This window comes from Tachypleus tridentatus, chromosome 13 (genome assembly GCF_004210375.1).
Source record: "Tachypleus tridentatus isolate NWPU-2018 chromosome 13, ASM421037v1, whole genome shotgun sequence".
NCBI lineage: Eukaryota > Metazoa > Arthropoda > Merostomata > Xiphosura > Limulidae > Tachypleus > Tachypleus tridentatus.
The window spans coordinates 131,058,897-131,079,960 of NC_134837.1; the positions used below are offsets into that span (position 1 = coordinate 131,058,897).

Genomic DNA, 21,064 nt, shown 5'->3' on the forward strand with positions numbered 1-21,064 from the left:
TTTAAATTTATGAACTTACAAGTATTTCTTAATTAAGCCTTAACAGTGATAATTTTCAAAGTGAAACAGAATCAACAGTTTATTGAAAGTAAAATACATTTACACATGATTGTTAAACATGCAGTACTATTTTCAAGCTGTTTTTTATTATATTTTAAGTAAAGTTATTTTGCTAATTAGATAATAATACTGAAATACTTAACAAAACAGAAATTGTGATAATGATATTTAAAACATTGCATTACTTTTTCTTCTGTTAAAACAAGTATAATGTAGAACAGTGCTAGATTAGAAGACTGCATGTGCATGAAGTGTAGGGATGGATAATGTTTTTGTTCAGGAGTGAGAAACTTGCTTGAAATTTTATGAAGTTAGTTTAGGATGCAGCAGGGGATTTCTGGAAACATTTTGCATGAATCTCATCATATACATATTTTTCAAACATATTCATGTAATAAGTTTTCATTTAAAATAATAATTGTTATGTAAATAACTTTCTTTAAGAATAATTCTCCAAGTTCTTTAGTATCATAAAATTTTTCAGTGCTCACTTGTTGAATTGATTACTTAAATTATATGCATGATAATGAGTTATTTTCATTGGGTTATATTTTGATTTTCTCTATATCTATAAGTGAATATGTAAAGTAGAGTAATGTGCAATATTCAAGAACTATGGTTTCAAAATGTATAAAGCTTTAAACTTAAAATCTTCTGTGCAATGTGAATCTGCCTGGAAACAGATAGAATATTCTATGTTTTACATATCAGATTTAGTGTACTAAAATAATTTTTACTGTATTATATAGAATGTATCTTTACTGAATTATCTAAACTTTGAAGTAATTTTACATGTTATACATAAGGGAATTCTAAAACTAAAGGAAAAAAATAGTAAATTAAAAACATATTTAATCTTATTGAACATTTATCACTACTCACTATTAGCATAGTCTACAAAGGTTTTAAAAGACCTCTTGTACTGGAAGACATGCCACCTTTGAGTAAAGCGTACAAAGCAGAAACTACATGGCCACAACTAGACAAGTACTGGACCAAGGAGTTGTTAAAAATTAACCAGTAAGTTCCTGTTTTGGTTAAGGAAAAGCTTTGTAATTAAATAGTTAAATTATAAAAAAATTGGGTATGAAAGTAACTAGACAAATAAAGTTTAGTCAAAAATTCATAAACTATGGAAAACAACAGATCAAAACCCAATTACTGGAGTAAAATTACAGAAGGATAATATTCAACATAACACTAAAAATGAGAAGGAGAGGGACTATTCTAGGTTATAAATGATTGTTATACCTTTAAAAACATATACCAACATAGATACAATTATGTGACCTATCTTTTATCCTTTCAGTAAGTAACAATTTTATGGAATTAACTTTCTTTGGATGATGATACATTAATTTAAAAAAAGTGTCTGTTCAATGTTTCCATCAATTGAATTTTATCCCTTTGTTGTTCTCTATGAAATTCCTCAAAATGTGTTCTCTGATGTAATACTTATTTCTGAATGTATAAAACAAAATGAAAGATTATTTGACTATGCATTTTCATTACAAATAGCAAAAATTAATTCATTTCTTTTTTAAGTTTTGTATTATTCTCAGTGCTTGAATAAAGGGAGTAAATAGATACAATTTTTGTGGGTCACCCTGATGAAAGAAGCCCCTGACTAAGAGATAAAAAAAACATTAATCAAAAAACAAGTTGTCTCTTTGCAAAACACATTTGTAACTATGTTACAATGATAATAGCAATTTTATTCATTTTATTCAAACCTATTATTTTGTAATGTGTTCTTATAACATGTTCTTTCATAAATATTTACTTGGCCATTTCAACAAAAATTCATTGACATTATTTTATATTTATTATAAATATTAAACTTTGTATTTTATATATTATCTAACCATTACTTGCATGTATTTGTGTATTTTTCAAAATGTAGTTAATAAATAGTATTTAACTGTATTTGACTTATTTATAAAGTGTAATTTTTAAGGGCTATCCTACAAAATTTGTTCTGAACTTGCATTTAGCCAGATGTGGGTCACTTTTGTGTACTTACGATGAAATCAAAAGTTAGCATAATTAAAAATATAAAGGTTGAAAAAATAAGACTCCAGCTGTCACTCAAAACACAAATGTAACACGTCTTTGTGGAAAAAAAATGAATGAGAAGTATGAACTCCATGTATCTAGCATATTTCACTCAGTTTCTGAAATTCAGCTAGGTTGGTCAATATAAACTTGATTCTTATGATCTTGCTCTTAACAATAAGATAAATAATATTATTTTGTAACTTTTATATTTATTCAAGTGATGTGCATTTTCTGAGACTACATTTATATTTTTACATGGATAACTAACTTTTCCTCTCTCACTAAACAGGAGGAATGCTCAAATCATACTCAAATCATCAATTAGAAATTATTAAACCATTCTTCTTTACTACACAATTTTAACTGCATATTAAACTGTATATATATATATATATATATATATATATATATTCCCTTATAATATTATTACACTCCTCTTCCCATCACACACACTTGAAAGTATTAACTTGTTAAGTTGTGAAAACAAATAGAAAATGTTTTTCAAATTCATTAGATTAATCCTAGTTGTTGAACATTTAATGTACATTTACTTATAACTGAAAGTTTTTAGCATGGACTTGCATATAACTTATTATTTCTAATTATAGCTCTGACAATACAGAGAAGGAATTGCATGAAAAAGAATCAAGTGAAAAGAATAAGAAACAGTGTTCTTTAGTCTGGGCTTTGTTCAGAGGATTCTGGAAACCTTTTGTTATTGGAACCTCTCTGGATGTAATTTATAGCTTTTTTCTGATTGTCCCTTCAATATTACTGAAGTAAGTTTTAATTTGTAAGGCTTACCTCAATAGTTTACCAAAGATTTACACAATTTGTGTTCCTCCAATTAAACTATCTATTTACTTTATATGAGGTTTTGAAAAAATATCACTGCTTTCATCAACTAGAACCTAATAGTTTTATTTGAACAGGAAGTACTTTTAGTGAAAGAAATGAAATATTTACTTTTAAGATTTATCAAAATATAGTGATAACCTTTGATGTAACACTAAATGAAACCTACAATGCCCAATAGTCTAGTTTAAATTGAATAAAAAAACATTAGTATAATGAAGAATGAAACAAAACAAAATTAATGTTGTATTAGTGTATATACAAAATGTAAAGCTACAAATAAAAATAAAGGAAGAACTGTATTTGTGTTTTTGAGATGGAAAGGCAAAAAAAATATTTGATTCCTTATCTGTCTGATTTATTTGTTCCAGGCCATATATATTTCCAAACCAAACATGCTCCCCCTATCAGCCATGGTCAATCTCACTATTTGTTAGTGGTGGGTGGTGGTGACTAGCTCTCTTCCCCTAGTCTTACACTGCTAAATTAGGGATGGCTAGTGCAGATAGCCCTCGTGTAGCTTTGTGCAAAATTCAAGAACAAACAAACCATTTATATTTCAAAATATAGCCTTATATATAGAAATCTCTTTGTATTATGGAAATCTAGAGAAGAGTCTATGTGTCTCAGAGAGCTGTACTGCACACACTACTTTGACTAACATAAAACGTATAAAATATAAACTTTTCTGTTAATATCTGTACTGAAAAATTTACAAATAGTAAAAACATGTTCAAATTTCTTTCATATAAATCTGTGAAATAACACTAACCTCCCCATATTGAAACTACTAGTTCATGGTGCTTCTCCCCTAAATACAGTTGAGAACTTGCATTTTCCACTAATTCCATATTGTCAGTTACAAATAAAATTAAAAATGCCTATCAGTAATTGGGACTCTCAGCTAGGAATATTGAGAACATAGGCCTGTGATGGTTTGATTGTCATGAAATTTTTATATTTTAAACAGTAATTCCAATATATTTAATCTGAAAATGATATCCATTTTTCACCATGTCATACAGACTTTTCACAAAATGTCGCATGTGAATCATTTTCATTAAAATTGGGCCACATTTTGTTATGTTTAAATTGTTGACAACTACTGGCTATAGATTTCTGAAGACCTATTGTGATGTAAGAGTCTCACTAATTGTTCAAGAACTCATAAGAAACAGACCAATAGTATCTAAACAGTTAACAGACTGCATGATGTGTCATTTTTGGATAGTACCTGTTTGTGTATGCATGTTGATATTATTTTTTTTTTTTAATATTATTTATTCATCACTATGGCAACAAGAGATTGTGTAAATGACCCAAACATATTTAAACATATTTGTAGTAAATTTCTTGTAAACATGATTTAAGTAACAGTTTTGTTTTCTTGATTTGCAAAAAATCTTAGGTGACAGAAGAAATGAATATTATTTCAGTGTAGCTGAATTTTGAAAAATCTGTTGTGAAAACCAAAACAACTTTTTTGAATTTTGAGTTTGCAGGTCTGTGTAATTTTTCACCTGCACTACTTTTAAATATTAAACATTAAATAGTTTCTCATTTAAGCTAATTAAGAAATTTTTCACTTTTTTTCAATAAAGCATGAGCATTTCAGAGGTATGACTACGTGATTTGAATTTAAAAGTTTCAGAATTAAAGTGAATTTCATGTAGGTACTTATTTCTCTAATGCCATCCCACTCATCTCCCCACAACTTCATTTTCGTCATGACTACAAATTTCAATAAAATGTATATTATAGCAAGAAAGTGGAGTTTATATGAGAAAACCTATCACTTGTACAATAAGCCACATGTAAAGTGGGATGGTGGAGAATTGGGTGAGTAATGCAAGTTCTAGCATGCATAAATGACATTAAGAAATTTCTTCTTCTTGTTTTTTTGATAGTATGAGTGCAAACTCAACAGTGAAAGATTTTCAGTGTATCAGATATAAGTACTTGTTTGAAATTCCTTGTAATAATGAAAATCATAAAATTTTAAGATTTTGTGAAGATGTGAAAGTACACATAGTAAATATTTTTTGTAGTAACTGTTTGATAAACCTTTCAGCTCCCAGACTTTAGATTTCTTTCTAGTTTTATTATTTGAGTAATTATGAAAACATAACATTTTTATGATATATAGAGTTTGAGTTTGTTGTATTAAAATAATTTTGAAGCTTAATCATGTTGTTGCAGCCTATGTTACCATGTTAGGCTGTAGTCTTGCAGCATAGTTTCCATTGCAAAAAGCACTGTTGTAATATCTTTAAAACACATTCCTACTTCATGCAAGCTTACCATGATCAATCTAGTGTGCAAAGTTGACTGTTTCTCAGTTCCAATTTCAGTGATTTATGTACACAAAAATCTGTAGGAATACTACATCCAGCAACGTGTTTAAATAAGAAATATCATGAATAATTGTTTTATTTTCAAGCTTTTTGATATATGTGATGATTCAAAAAATATACTGTGGAAGCAACTTCTTTATACTTGATACTTGAATTGTGTTCCTTTTCCTAAAGAAGAACCTTCTTGATCATGTTGATACTGTTGTCTAAGACATGTGATGGAATTTAATATTGATTTTTGTCTTTAAGTTTTCATTTGTAACAAGACACTACACTTTATTTACTACAGATGGAGTATGACTTATTGCAAATGTAATTTTTGGTGGTCTTGGTACCTTAGACTGATTTTATTCCTTTGTTTTCCAATGCCATAAAATACAGGGGATATCCTGTTCTCTGAAGTTTTATGTTTCCTATCTGAACACATTTTTGTGATGTGACTGTATGAATATTTTTTGTCATGATTTTCCCAAAATGATAATTTTTCAGTGGCATCATATGATCCACAGTATCAAAATGTAGTACTGATATATTCTGTTCTACTACAATTTTATATTGACTGCGTTTGTCACATGATTTGATGATTTGCATACTGAAAATAATTTTAATAAAATATACTCAAACCACTAATGAAAGATAGTACCTGGAAATGTATGCATATAGCACTATTTATATATTGATTAATTTTTCTGTTTCTCTTTTTTTCTTTAGTTTCATCATTAGTTTTGTGTCCAGTGATCAACCTTTGTGGCAAGGAATATTTTATGCATGTCTACTGTTCAGTTGTTCTCTCTGTGGGTTCTTTTGCACTTGTCATGTTTTGTTCCTAATGTTTGAAACAGCAATCAAAATTAAGACAGCATTAATCACAGCTGTTTATAGAAAGGTGAGAACCTATGAATTAATTGTAATATATCTGATTTTGTAAGAATTTCATAAGCACTCAAATAACATTAGATTATTATTGTTCAGGTCTCCATAGCTTAATATTAATAGATTGTTTGTTAGTTTTGGAAATTTTCAATCAGCTAAATGTCTAAAACATAAAGAATATTTGATTACATTTGTACATTTCAGATCGAATTAGATGTTCTTATGTTTATTAAAACTAAATCTGTCAGTGTTCTGTATAGGATCTTTTTTATAGTCTAAAAATAGTTTTTTTTCATATGTAAATGGCTAAAACTGCATGTTTCTTTGTGTTTCATTTCTATGTTGAGAAACATGCCATTTTATTTATCACTGATTAAAACTAAGTTATAAACATTGTGGTTGGTTACTGTTTAACACTGTTAAAGTTCATTAGGTAGTGTGTTGTTCATTCATGGGGCTTAGGTTCAGTGAAGAAAGTTTCAAATAAGGACATGTGAGAAGTAAAATTAAATGAGTTTAAGAAATGTGGAATAAAAGTAAAACCTATTGAGACAACACAAAAGTTTTTATTTGCAATATCAAAACATAAAAACTTGCATCAAAGTATCATAAATGGTATTAACTTTCAAACAGAGTAAGTTATATTTTTAGAATGAAAGTAAAATTTAAAATGGCTATCAATATAGATAATTAAATATTATTAGGGTTAGTGTCACCTTATAAACATTAAATGCATCATTTCATTAGTTGGTTACCCTTCTTGTTAATGATATTTTCAGCAATAACTAAGTCAGCTTAGGAATTTTAGGTTAGCCCTAAATATAGATTATCAGCTAACAATTGAAATCAATCTATATAATACAGGGTTAATAATTAACAACAAATTAAAATAAAATAAACATAATTATATTCCACATAGTAAGTTGTATGCTGATACATAGTATTAATGAATGGAACAATAAATAAACCAGATAGCATACAATAAACATAATTATATTCCACATAGTAAGGAAGCCATAAACACTGGTTCCCATTCTGAACCATAGTTGTTAATGTAATGTATTTATTTTGGAAACAAAACTCTCTCTGTAACAACATAATTTACCAAAGAGACTCTTTATGCTTGTTTGTTTTGGAATTAAGTACAAAGCTACACAAAGAGCTATCTGTGCTCTACCCACCATGGGTATCAAAATGCAGTTTTCTTGCAGTGTCAGTTCACATACATACCACTGTGGCATTGTGGGGGCAACTCCGTATGCCTCTCCACTATATAACTTTTTAAGTGTGACAGTTAAAGCCAGATGTTTTATAAAAGTAAAGCTGGATGTATCAACTTCCCATGGTACAAATTTATTAAAAAATCAATGTCCAAGAAGACGCAAAACAATAGGTAAAAAAATATTAAAATGTTATCATATTTGACTTGGCTGCTATAATATAACATGGCTAAACTTAATAAGAAGGAAGCATCTTGTTTGTTTTGGAATTAAGTACAAAGCTACACAAAGAGCTATCTGTGCTCTACCCACCATGGGTATCAAAATGCAGTTTTCTTGCAGTGTTAGTTCACATACATACCACTGTGGCATTGTGGGGGCAACTCCGTATGCCTCTCCACTATATAACTTTTTAAGTGTGACAGTTAAAGCCAGATGTTTTATAAAAGTAAAGCTGGATGTATCAACTTCCCATGGTACAAATTTATTAAAAAATCAATGTCCAAGAAGACGCAAAACAATAGGTAAAAAAATATTAAAATGTTATCATATTTGACTTGGCTGCTATAATATAACATGGCTAAACTTAATAAGAAGGAAGCATCTAGTTACATTTAGGATGTAATTTGTATTATTTGAATAATGATGTTTCAGTTCAAAGTAGTTAATGCACTTGTGAACCAAACATTGATGATCAAACTCGAACAAAATCAAACAGATGTTTTTATCAAAATTCAGAATGATGTCAGATTCTTGTTTTCAACAAAATATATTTTTGATCGATACCTCTATTCATGATAGAGACCTATTAACACATCCTGAAGATTTTTGTACATGCCATAAGACTTGAATAAAGCTCCCTGTTGTTAATGTGTACTGCACCATCCTAAGATGTAATCATCATCATTACAGTGTGGTCCTTTGCCACCAGAAGAACAACATAATCTCTTTGTACAATAATTTCCATGAGTATTCGCATTGGAACAAAGCTTGTTCTTGAAAAGCCCAAAGGAATATTGCAGAAATGGGGAGGAAAGATGGAAAATTGCTCAGAGATGTATCCATTTGAAATACATTTTAATCAAAGGATAATGTTAACTTTGGAAATGTATGCTCACCTTTCTGCACAAGAATGATCTAAAATCTCACATGAATAAGATGGTGGAGGGACTGGTAAAGACATTACAAAGATGGGTTTCTGAAAATCGTATCATCATAGAGAGAAAGCCCATTGAACATGTCACCAACTGGAGGAGGAGTAGCCTAATGGGTCATCACTCTATATAGAAAATACTTTTCACCAGTAAAGGTGGTAGAATAAACACTATTGTCAAAAGAACATTCTAAAATATTAAGACTGCTCAACTGTCTTTTATTTTTCAAGCAGTTGGCTAAAATTGTGCCCAGTGCAATAAGCTAGGCCTTACTGTATTAGAGAAATACTTATGAGATAGTTATTAGAATAACCAAGAAGACAGAGGAAACATCTCAGGCCATAAACCTTAGGAGAACACAAGAACTATCCATTTGGCCTAACCACCAGAAGTCTGGTTCATAATTTTGTAGGTAAAATCACAGGGAATTTTGAAAGAGAGAAGTATTTCCTGCAAGGCACCACCAGCCACAGTGAGAGTTGTGATAACTGACAACTGTGTGTAATTATGGCTTTCATGTTGAGTACAACTGATAATGAAGAGAGTGGTACTAAATGCAGCACAAGACACAGAAAATTGTTCTTGTAAAATGCATTTAAAACTTAATAAAGCTGAAACAAATATCATTATTGATTACACTGTCAGTTTAATAATGAGAGTTGGTTTACTGACCTACTGTGGAGTAGTTTCTAACTTCATTTGGTTATAAAAAACTCCTATATGCTTGTGCCTACTAGGTAATTTGTTTATCACATACAACCAATGCTCAAATTAACTATTCCCTGTAATAGCAACCACTGGCTTAGAATTACCATAACACTACACATTAGAATTTTATTTTCTAAAAACCTATTTATATTAAATGCAGATGAAGTTAATTATGTTGAGTAATAGAATATTTTATCTTTTTTTGTTCTGTTATTTTACTGATTATATAGAAGGACTTCACTGATTTTAATATTTTATTATTGGTTTCTGGTTTTGTACTTCCTGTTGAACTAGATACTAGTGAGACCCATTTCTGAAAAATGGTACTCAGAAGCTTTGCAACTTGGGGTGCTGTAGCACCCCCCTTTATATATTTGACTAATGTAGCAACTGTAAATTGTATTATCTGCATGTATTAGCTGAACAACCCCCCTTTGCAACTCCTTTTTCACCACTGATGCTGTAAAATATTCACATTTCATTGATAACTTTTCACAGTAAAAACTTTAAACAAGGTTTCAGTTTGATTATTTATTACAAAGAGATTCTGTTAAAATTCTGGTTATTGTTATTTTTCAGTCCCTTGTTCTCTCAAGTGCTGCAAGGTGTCAGTATTCAGTTGGTGAGTTGGTGAATTTAATGGCAGTGGATGCAGAAAAGGTTTTTCTTTTAGCTGCATTTATTACTTTACTTGTTTCATGTCCTGTCAGAATTATTCTGGCTATCATCTTACTGTGGCAATACCTAGGATTTGCAGCATTGATGGGTGTTGGGGTAATGCTTGCAATATTGTTGCTGACTTGGGCTGTCTTGCACAATTTGAATGTATATCAGGTATGTTGAATTTTTAATTTCTGTTCCTGTTTGCTTTAAAATGAAATAACAGTTCTTTAGATAAACAATACTTAAAACTTAATACTTTATGCACAACTGACTTGTCTGATTACCAAACATATGATCATTAAGATATTCTGTTATTAAAATTTGTAATTTGTTTAATCTGATATATCGAATTTTTATTCATTGTATTTAATAATTGAAAATCAAAGCTTGTAATTAATTTGCAATAGTTATGCTAGTTTCATTTTAGTTTCAATATATAATGTAAGGAATTATTTATACTGTAGTTAGTTTTTCCCATCATAATCACTGTTAATCATCTGCAATATTTATCTTCTTATCATAGAGGGGAAGTATTGAGTACATTATATTAAAATGATTTTGGAGCCACACCACATCATTAGTCCATATTGCTGTGTCTAGTCACACTTTTGTAAAATGTTGAGATTTATGTATGGGGATGTTTGAAAAGCATTTAAACCTTACTCTTGCATATATGTGCATGTTGGAAGCATCCTTACAGCATAGTGTTCATTGCACAAGGTTCTGTCTTTATGATGTTGCATACTGAAGATAACCATTCCTTCTTACAAGTTTTCAGCAATAAATATATTGTACAATGTTTATGACAGTTTTCATTGCTCATTTCAACAGTTCTAATTACTCAAAAATCCATACATGCTGTATCTGGGATCTTGATTATTATGTCTATATGTGAAATAGTATGAATATCCATTTGATTACACTATGTAACACAAATTTTGTTCCTGGATAGCATGTGTTATTTCTTAATTCCTTATGTTGTAAAAGTACAGAAAATGGCCATTATTCCCTTCAAACTTTGCTTTTGTGACCTGAATAAGGAAATATAAAATTAACCTATTTTCTATGTAAAAATGGGCAAATTTGCACATTTTCATTTACATAAGGTCTGAATAAAACAACATATGAATCAAGATTTACATGTATTTACACTAAAGTTATACAAAAAATTTTTAGAAGTGAGTAGTTTTTGAGATTTGCGACTGTAATGTAAATCACTTTTACGTATCAGCCCCCAAATTTACTCTCCCATCATGTTTTCGTTATATGCTCCCAGGTTACAAAAGCAAAGTTTGAAGAGAAAAATAGGTCTTTTCCATTTACTTTAGGCATAAGCAACTGGGAAATAACACTTTCTGCCTATGAATAAGAAAATGTAAAAATTTTGTTACATAGTGTTATCCATCTGCTTGAGATATGGGATAATTGAATAGGAGATATGACTGGAAGCCTTGTTTGGTGAAGCTGGTATTTCTTTGTGGTAGAAAGGGTCTAATAAGAAGCAGAATTTGTCAGCCTTTATCTCTGTGTTCACTTGTCTGATCACTAATGTTCTCTAGATTTAGTATCCAGTGATGACCATAAATCATAAGCCAGTGATGAAAAAATTTTGCAACATGCTACTTACCACTTTTGGAAGTTCATACATGGTGTGGAAATTGTTGCAGTTGACAAGCTATAAATATGCTTATTTAGTTGTCACCATGCTCTGTCTGTTTCCCAAACTAGGTACTATTCTTACAGTGTTTTACAGTTGTTGTCCCTTTACTGGCAATGGTGTGTAAGCAGCAGGTGTGCATGTAACTTCTGTTGCTTTATAAGGCTGGATGTTTTACAGCAAGTGTCTGTGACTTATTGGTGGTAAATTTTAACAAGAAATGGAAAACACACAACCTACTTGTTTTAAAATAATATATTCAAAACAAGTCTAACTTAAGTACAAAACTGTGTTGCATTATTGGTTATCACAGTTGTATGCAGAGTTCTAAATAATTACCTCTTTTCTGTCATAGTCTATATAGGTGGGTTCATTTAATTTATAACAAGACAAATTGTTCTTTATCTCTGTTATTACAATAGAACTTTGTAACTTTCACTTTATAAATCACCCATTATAACTAAACTAACAATCATGCAGTCTAACTGCCCTTTTGTTTTCACTAACTTACTTCACTTGCTCTCTCTACCTACAAATATTTATCATGCATGAGACTAAACTCTACAAACATCTAGCCCTCTAGTAACAACAATATTATACACAGTGAAAAAAAAAAGAACCTCAAGTAAGATGACATCAACAGTATTACAAAAGTCTAGTACAATAACTAAACTGCATACAGAATGTATAACTTCTATACAACATCTATGTAGCAAAATTTGTCATAACTGTTGCGTTTAAAAATAATTAACTTTTAACACTGTTATTATTAAAACCAAATAATGATTTAGTGAACTAAGTAATAACTCTTAAACTGAAAATTCTTTTGTATTCAACAATTGCCTGTAATTCATGGATGCCTTTTTATACTGACCTTTTGTGCATACATTTCCACATTGTACTTACTACAGCTCAGATACAAATTGTTGCAGGACCTTTTTCTATATGATCTTGGTGTTTCATATTGATCCATATTTTTTTGTTTTATAATGCCATTAAGTATAATTAATACCCTCATCTTAGAAATTCTAATTCCCAAAGCTGAATTCATCTTTATGGTACGAGCATATGAATATTTTTACATAGAAAAAAGGCTTTTATATACTCTTCCTGAAAAGTAATAAATTTTCAATGATATTACACTACGTATAAAATGTTGAGCAGTGTAAGCATATAACTGTGGTACATGATGTTCCATGCAACTTTATACCAGTTGATATTTTCACTTGATTTACAAACTTGCATATTCCAAATATTAATGTAATATGTTCAACTCTGTGTAAATTCTTTATAATTCAACCATTGTAAATTAAAGTATAATACAATTCTTTATAAACCACAGAACACTGAAATCTGGAAAAAAATTTAATTTCATATGAGAACTTTAAATGCATTTAACACAATGCCTTTCATGCTGAAAAAGAATGAATAGCCATAGAAAATACTGCAAGTACATAAACTTTAACTCAGTCACTTCTGGAGCTACATAAAACATTACATTCCAACAAAAACATGCATTAAACCTACAAAGCTGCATAATATTGTGTTACTTCATATTGGAATTTGTGTTTGTTTTTGATCAGTTGAAATTAGTTGTCTGCATGAACAGTATTAATTCATTGATTCCTTTGAGTAATTACCATTTATCTGAACTATTTTCTTCTCTGATAGAGAAGTAAATATGTGAATTCAAAGAAATTTCAGAATATTAGACTAATTGTAAGCGATTTTATTTTACAGGAGATGGTTATGTGAACAAAAGTTTAGTTTTCTTGAGAAATATCAATCAGTATTTGGTAATAGGCAAATTTCAAGATATATAAAACATTTCTTTGTTTTTTCTTGAAGTACATTATAGATTTTATTAGCAATGGTTAACAAAATAGAAAATGAAAGAGCTTAAAACAACCTTTTTTTTAAAGGCAAAGCAGATGAAAGAGAAAGATGTTCGATTGAAAATTATGAATGAAATTTTATCAGGAATAAAGGTAAGTTAATCTCAAATATTTATATGTGTAGCAAACAGTTTTGAGTGGTATAAGAATGTAACAGATGTTGTTAAAGACCTTAACAGTTTTTAGTGGATTAACTGTGCAGGTTTAAATCACATACATTATTATTCCTGTCTTCGACCTTCAGGTACTGAAGTTGTATGCTTGGGAGCCTCCATTTATGAAGCAAATCATGGATATAAGAAGCAAGGAACTTAAGTATTTGAAGAGATTTCAGTATCTCAATGCTATAACAAGTTTTCTCTGGAGCAGTTCACCTTTTTTGGTAACTATTTTTTCACACTCTTTAATTCAGTAAGGTATATGCTCTCTAAGAACATTTGTATATTAGTGTAATTAAGTTTGAGTTTTTGTGCTAAACACCAAAAACTCTTCAGGTTTTAAACACTCTTGGTAAGTTAATTTGAAAATTGAGGTTCTTTGAAAAAATTTAAATTATACTGCCTCAAACACATTGCTTAATGAAAATTAGTTAAAAACATGATTGTAAATAAATTAATTGATTCAGTAGAAATGCACATGTATTACTTTAACTGTAGGAAAATACCACCATAAATAATTAATTGTTTGACTTGAAATTAAAGGGTAGACACAATAATTGACTCAGAGGAACATTATAAACAACTAGTACAAACTATTGTTATTCATGAGCATACAATAATAACATAATTTTGTACTATCAAATGTGATATCATTTTTGTACTGAATTATTCCAGTGTTTATAAAGTAGAGTAATTTATGCACTTGTAGTAAATGTCTTTTGAACTTTAAATATATGACATATTCATTAGTGTAAATTAGTCATTTTTCAACTCTTATCCAGTAGTTTTTACATTGCACAGTTAAATATTCATATTAGTTTCAGCACTGATTTAAAAGGATGGTTAACAAAGACAGCTGGTCTTTTGTTCGAACTTAGCAGCTTGTCCAACATAGATTTTATTATCGAGGTGTATTTCTTGTAAAATATTTATACTTGCATCAAAAATATAATATTAGGTTGTCCAGAAATAAATGTTTTTCAACTGTGAAGTTTTGAAAAGTATAAGGCAGTGTTGTAAAACATACTGTAATCAAAGTAAGCACTATTTTCTTCAACACACTTTTGCCAACGTGTAACAATGCTGTTTATGCCCCTGTTGTAGAAATTAGAGTTTCTATGGTTAGTGAATTTCCTGAAAGCTTCTTCTGCCGTTGCCTGGTTTTGAAAGCATTCATTGTTCAAAAAGTTGTCAAAATGCTTAAAAAAAATGAAAATCTTTAGGGGAAAGGTCTGGGGAATAAGGTGGTTGAAGGAGAACCTTAATACTCTGTTCGTTCAATTTTTGGAGTGTTATTATTGACAGGTCTCATAATGCCCATTTTCTTGATCTTCAGTCAGCTCATGCAGAACCCACTTATCCAAGTTTTTCATCTTTTTAATTGCACTAAGGTGGTTGGCAATGCTTGATTTGTTTGTGCCTAGCTTTTCTGCAAACTTACATACTGTTGTGCAAGGGTCTGTCTCAACTGCTTCCCTTAGTTTGTTTTCATCTGAGGATGTCTTCCTTCTTTGAACTTTGTGGTCTTCAAGACTTTCATCTCCATGTCAAAACATTTGAAACCAACACTAAATTGTATGTTCAGTAACAGATCCATGACTTAATGCCTGGTTGATGCTCCATGTAGTTTTGATAGCTTTATGCCCAAGTTTGAAGTCACAGAGAAAAATCAGATGAAAGTCATTCTTCTCCATGCTTCCTTGGGGGTTGCAAAACTTACTCTGAGTAGAGTTCAAATAGCAGACAATTAAGACACCTTGTAAACAACAAACGTTGGATTAAACCAACTAACCAATGATAAGTTACTCAATATTTAGCTCCTAAATGTCATCTTGAGAATTCTGACATTTACTTCTGGACAACCTAATAGTAAGAAATGAAAGTTGTAAACACAGTTTTTTTCCATATCATCTAAATTGGTGAATCCTGCTTGAGTATTTCATCTTTATTGGATTTTACATTAAATACAGTATCTCAATATGTTTCTTTAACACTCCTACGAACAGACGTTTCTAGTCCTGATTTCTCCAAGCCCGTTCCCCTGTCTGTGGTTTTGCTAGATAGTAGATAGGGACAGTGGGAATTTTGTTAATTCATTCATTAATGGATTTAAATGGCAATTTCATTTAAATACAAAATTATTAGCCTAATATTAATAACCTTTCAAGTTGCTCTGGGGCCTATTAGGCCCCACTTTTCGTAGGAGTGTTAAAGGAGGTCTTTTGTTACAGTAATCCATATAACTTCTTGAAAGATGAGATTCACTTGTCTTTTATAGGGGAAAAGGGAGAGAGTAGTACCATAAATGTTTTTAATGAGGAATTTCAAATCTGTTTTTAAGTTATAAATGTCATTTGATTTAGAGTTGCAGAATTTAAATAAAGTATATTTGTCATATTTTATGGATACAATTTAATTAGGCTATATTTTATGTCTGCCTCAGGGAATCAGACTCACGATTCCAGTGTTGTAAGTCCATAAACTTACTGCTATGCTGATAAATGAGCAAACTTTCATTTATTCAGGGGTTCTGTTCAGAGCCAGTGAAGAATAGACAATAAATAAAAGAATTTTTTTTCACTTGTAAGTTGAAGTCTGAAATTAATATTATTAATTCAACAAGTACTAAAAAATAATATATTCTATATTATTCACAGTTTGAAATAGTTTCTTCGTTTCTTCAGTTTCCTTTCACTTACATCTTGTATTAGAAAAAAAAGTCCTACCTATACCGAGTATCTTTGGTCACATAGATTATTTGTATGATTAATTAGTGTGCTATGTCAAAGTATTGTTAAATAGTTATTTTTGCTTTTTTAATTTTTTTTTCTATGTTTTTGTTATTTCATGTACCATTCAAAAACAAAAATTATAATGTATTTCAGTTTTTTTCAGATTACCATTTTTAGTTTTGTGACCTATCTGTTCATGGATGAAGAGAATGTTCTGGATCCAAATACAGCTTTTGTTTCTGTAACTTTATTTACAATGTTGAGATTCTCTCTGATTACGATTCCAGATCTGGTGTCATACTTAGTACAGGTAAAGGTTATCTCAGTTATTGACATACCTTATTAACATGCTATAAGTTTCAATTCTCTAGTCTACACAAGCCTTACATGATGTTGAGGTACATTCAGTGTTTTATAACTTTGAATTTTTTTTATTTTCACATAGTTTTAAAATATTCAGTCTTTTTCACTATTTTTAAATTTTTTATTTGTAATTCTCCAACATATTTAATTTCTAATGATTTTACCCATCCTGCTATTGATTTAAACAATTATTTCCAAGACTCTTATTCTGGGGTCGAATCCACGTTTTGCTAGTTTTTTACAAGACACTAGTCTTACTGTTCATTCAAATAGATACACTACACTTCTGGACTTGGAATTTCTTTTAAAGCCTATATGCTCTCTAGCTTAGACTCATCAAATGCTAATTATCCTATCTGGACACTTGTTATATTAGTTCTATAACTGTTCTCACTCATCACTAATTTATTCTGTACATGTCCTCCATTAGATATTTTGCTGGTGTTTGATAATGCTGTTCTAACAGTTAAATCAACTCACTGTTACCTTGCTGTATTAGTGATTCTATTGTTGTTACAGCCAATCACACTCACTGTAAGATATTTTGATGGACCTTAATACTCATATTCTTATAGCTAATGCTAGACCTACTAACAGCTTGTTCTCTATCTCTGATGCACCTACTGTTGGTTGTAATTTGTTGTTGACACACCTAGATATAAACCCACCAACTGCAAATAACTTGTTTGACTGTAATCTCAGGACCTGGTAATATCGCTCTGCTATTATGTTTTTAGCTGATATTCGGTACTATTGGTAATTACTTATGTTGAGTTTCATAACTATTCTTTGATCCCACAGAAGATCTGGTTAGGTCCATTTGTTATAAGATTTTATTCACTCTCCTGATCTTCTCTGTAACCTTAGCTAGAACCACCTATCTTACATTTATTGCTGGATGCAGGTTCTATGGTTTACTGAGCTAGACTTGTAGCTGGATACTTGATATATGGTTTGCTAAACTAGATTTCCTTATAGTTAGTTGTTTAGTTTATGAATCAGATTATTTTGTTTATTGAGCTAGACTTTACTAATCTAAGCCACAAGTATCTAGTTATAGTATGATTATACTGTGTATTTAATTAGTTACAAATTTCTAGATTTAAATTGTTATTGAAAACTTGCTGGTAACTCAACTAGACTCACCTACTACTAATTCTATATCCTGGATTTTTGTTCTGTTGATTTGAGGCAAGTTGTAGGTGATAATCCTAGGGTTTGTGTTAACAAGTATTGATTCCTCATGTGAAGGCTAGCAACCTTGCATAATTTAGATTTTAGAGAATAGCTTCTTTATTGCTGCACCATTGGTTTTCTTTCTTTATGCTGCCTGTTGATTCTCCATTTTTTACTTTTCCTAGTTGTACCCTAAGATGCTTTGTTTTCCATCAGTCTCATAACCTTGAAATGCTAATGAAGACCTTTTGCTGTTGCTGGTTTTCCCATACTAGTGCAGAGGAGATTGATATCCTACTAGTAGACTTGTTTTATATTTGATATAAGGGATTCTCTTGCATACTTGTCAGTTTCCTTATTTAGTTTTATCCTTGGCACATAAATCTGGATGATGGTCTTACCATGCTGTTTGTTTTGTTTACTGGAGCACAGTACCAGAATGAAAAGTCTGTGAAGTTGGCCATGAAAATAGATAAGAGAAAAGTAGGATTCCGTAGAAAAAAATAGCATCTTAGTGAAAGTAGGAAACAGTTCTTTATCTCATTGTATTCGTTGTGTTGTGTTGAGAGTTTCAATTCAATTTTTGTCGTTATATTTGAACTGGATAGAGTACAGTATAATGACCTTGTACACACAGGGTAGAATTGGTCTTAAAATAGCATGCAATTCTACGCCCTAATAGGAGAAACAATAATAATCATAGTGCTGGTAATACTGGTATGAAAGATAAGCTCTTAGAATTTTTTTGTATTTTTAAGACTTAGCTTCAATATTCACAATAACTTTTTATAAGTATTTCAGGTAATTTCATATTATTTTGAAGATACAATATACACGTTGGTGGATAATATTGTACTAAACTACTGTCACTAGTTTATACTTGTTTGTAACATGAGGATTTAAGTTTGATTAATAGTCTTTAAGATGAAAGTGATCCTTCATGGATTTGGGTAAGGAGTTTATAAAGGCATTGATTGGTCCATATTTAATGGATGGTACCAGTTCCTAACTGTGTTGATATACCAACACAAACTGAACAAGTTACCATTCATAAGCTTCTTAAAGGAAGAGATTCTTATATTCTCTGGAACTGGAGCCCCATCTAAGACCTTGTCAATACAGTCCCCTATCTGAACTACAAATACATCCCTTGTGTGGTAGGAATATTTAGCTTGGATGAAAAACACATAACCATATACATGTCTATAGATGGGGCTCAAGTTCCAGAGAAAACTAGATAGATTTACTTATCATACCAAGTACATCTTATTTTCATCATTAGGTGGTTTTTACCATGGAATAGAAACATTGGATAATACTGTTGAATTTACAGCTTATATGTGGTGAGACTTTGAAGCTGGTCAGAGCACCTCAGTAGTAGTTATAGGTCTGGAATATGTCTGTCATAGAGTTCAGCTGCTTATTGTTACTGACAAAATACACAGAATAAGCTTCAGGTAACATGTGTAAAATGGTTTGTGGCTGTACTAAGTTACAGAAGGCGTATCATGAAACATGGAAGCTGTCAATCAGACTGGATCACCATTAATACTGGTCTACCTCAATGATCGCTTACCTCCATGCTCTGTGTAATAGTGTTTCAACCACACTGTTTCCATCAAACTCATTTCTCTAAATATCATTACACACTCTTCTTCTCAGAAAACTAATAGACGAAATACAGAGTGTATAAAATATAAGTAATTAAGTCATGCTTTTACAGACATTCACATCATAACACTTGTTACTCTAACCAATGGTTTATGTTAATAATCTTCCAACCAAAGCCGCATTTGTTGTATCCAAGCTATCCTGATGAGCTCTGGCACTGAGCAAAATGCATTATCAGCAATGGTGGATAGTGTGGATAAAATGATTGTATGTTATCTTTTCTGACAAAAGTTCTCAAGGAATAAATAAAGAATGTAGTGCTTGAAAATACAATAAGCATAACATATGAATAAATAAATGCTATATAGCCAGTCTTGTTTCTATAGACTCGAATTTCACTGAAAAGACTGAAAGATTTCTTGATATGTGAGGAGCTGGATGAGTCTGTCATTGGGAATAATACATCTAAAGGTACTGTAGGTTTCAGATTGTTTATAAGATAAATTTTCACACATTGGGATATACATTTGTTGTGGTTAAAAAGTATAAATATATATCATAATGTATGGTAAATCATAAGCAGGAATTACCATAAAGTAGGCACAACTTTCTGAATCTTTTATTCCCTACCTTTTAAGTTTTTTTATCGCCATGTAGTTCAACAGTGTCCCACATAACATAATATTAAAAATATAATAATTATTGTACTACCAAGGTTTGCAGTACTATAAACCAACACCAGTTTTATTAATCAGTTCTGACCTCGGAACTAGTTTTGTGGTTCTAATTTGTATAGTTATTTTGTTCAAGTTATGTTTTTTGGAAAATTGTACCATATAACTTCTTGTACTTTTAAATAGCTTTTATGAATTTTTGCAATTTTGTCAAATGTTATGAAATTTAAGATATCATTTAAATCTTAATATGCAAGTAGTTCACTAGAGCTCTTATTGTATTATTGAACCTGTACTATGCACTTGTTTTCTGGTAAATGAGTTGGTGAACTTGTATCACTAATTTTCTGCTATTTGAGCTGGTTCAACTCACTTTGAAGAAGGTAAGTAGGATACTATAAAACTAACCCTTAAACATACATTAGTGGGTTGATTGGACCTGCTACAGAAAGTAACTCTTCAGGCTAAATTTTAGATGTGACCTCAACCTGTTTTACTATGTTAGATATTAGAATTTCAAAACTATTTTTAAGTTTTGGAGATATGGAATATACATTATTGAAAGTAAGGTAATTCTTTGACAGATTGTTTAGGGAGAGTATTTGTGATGAAACTTTGCAGAATGGACAGCAGCTGTCTGTTCTGGAGACACAAGTTTAGAGGACGATGTTTCAAAAGTCTTTTGCCTTTCATCTTCATGTCCTGAAGACAAAAGGCGGAATACTTTTTAAACATCGTCTTCTACATTTGTGTCTTCACAACAGACAGTTGCTGTCCATTCTACAAAGTTTGATCAAGGTATGTAATATTGGTGTAGTACAGTGTGAGTACTTTACATTGTAGATGTGAGATC

The 21,064-nt window shown here is 30.5% G+C and overlaps 1 protein-coding gene across 11 annotated transcripts in view; it reads left to right on the plus strand.

Annotated features, from left to right (window-relative positions):
- Positions 1 to 21,064, plus strand: part of LOC143236622 (multidrug resistance-associated protein 1-like) — an 88,806-nt gene that overhangs the window by 17,599 nt on the left and 50,143 nt on the right. For 9 of the 11 annotated variants that reach the window (XM_076474948.1, XM_076474950.1, XM_076474954.1 and 6 more), the window contains 8 exons: positions 949 to 1,080; positions 2,727 to 2,897; positions 6,039 to 6,213; positions 9,862 to 10,116; positions 13,525 to 13,590; positions 13,742 to 13,879; positions 16,551 to 16,697; positions 19,924 to 20,008. In XM_076474948.1, the coding sequence (XP_076331063.1) occupies positions 949 to 1,080; positions 2,727 to 2,897; positions 6,039 to 6,213; positions 9,862 to 10,116; positions 13,525 to 13,590; positions 13,742 to 13,879; positions 16,551 to 16,697; positions 19,924 to 20,008 (1,169 nt within the window). The remainder of the gene's footprint in view (positions 1 to 948; positions 1,081 to 2,726; positions 2,898 to 6,038; positions 6,214 to 9,861; positions 10,117 to 13,524; positions 13,591 to 13,741; positions 13,880 to 16,550; positions 16,698 to 19,923; positions 20,009 to 21,064) is intronic. The other 2 variants (XM_076474959.1, XM_076474952.1) reach the window with 2 other exon arrangements.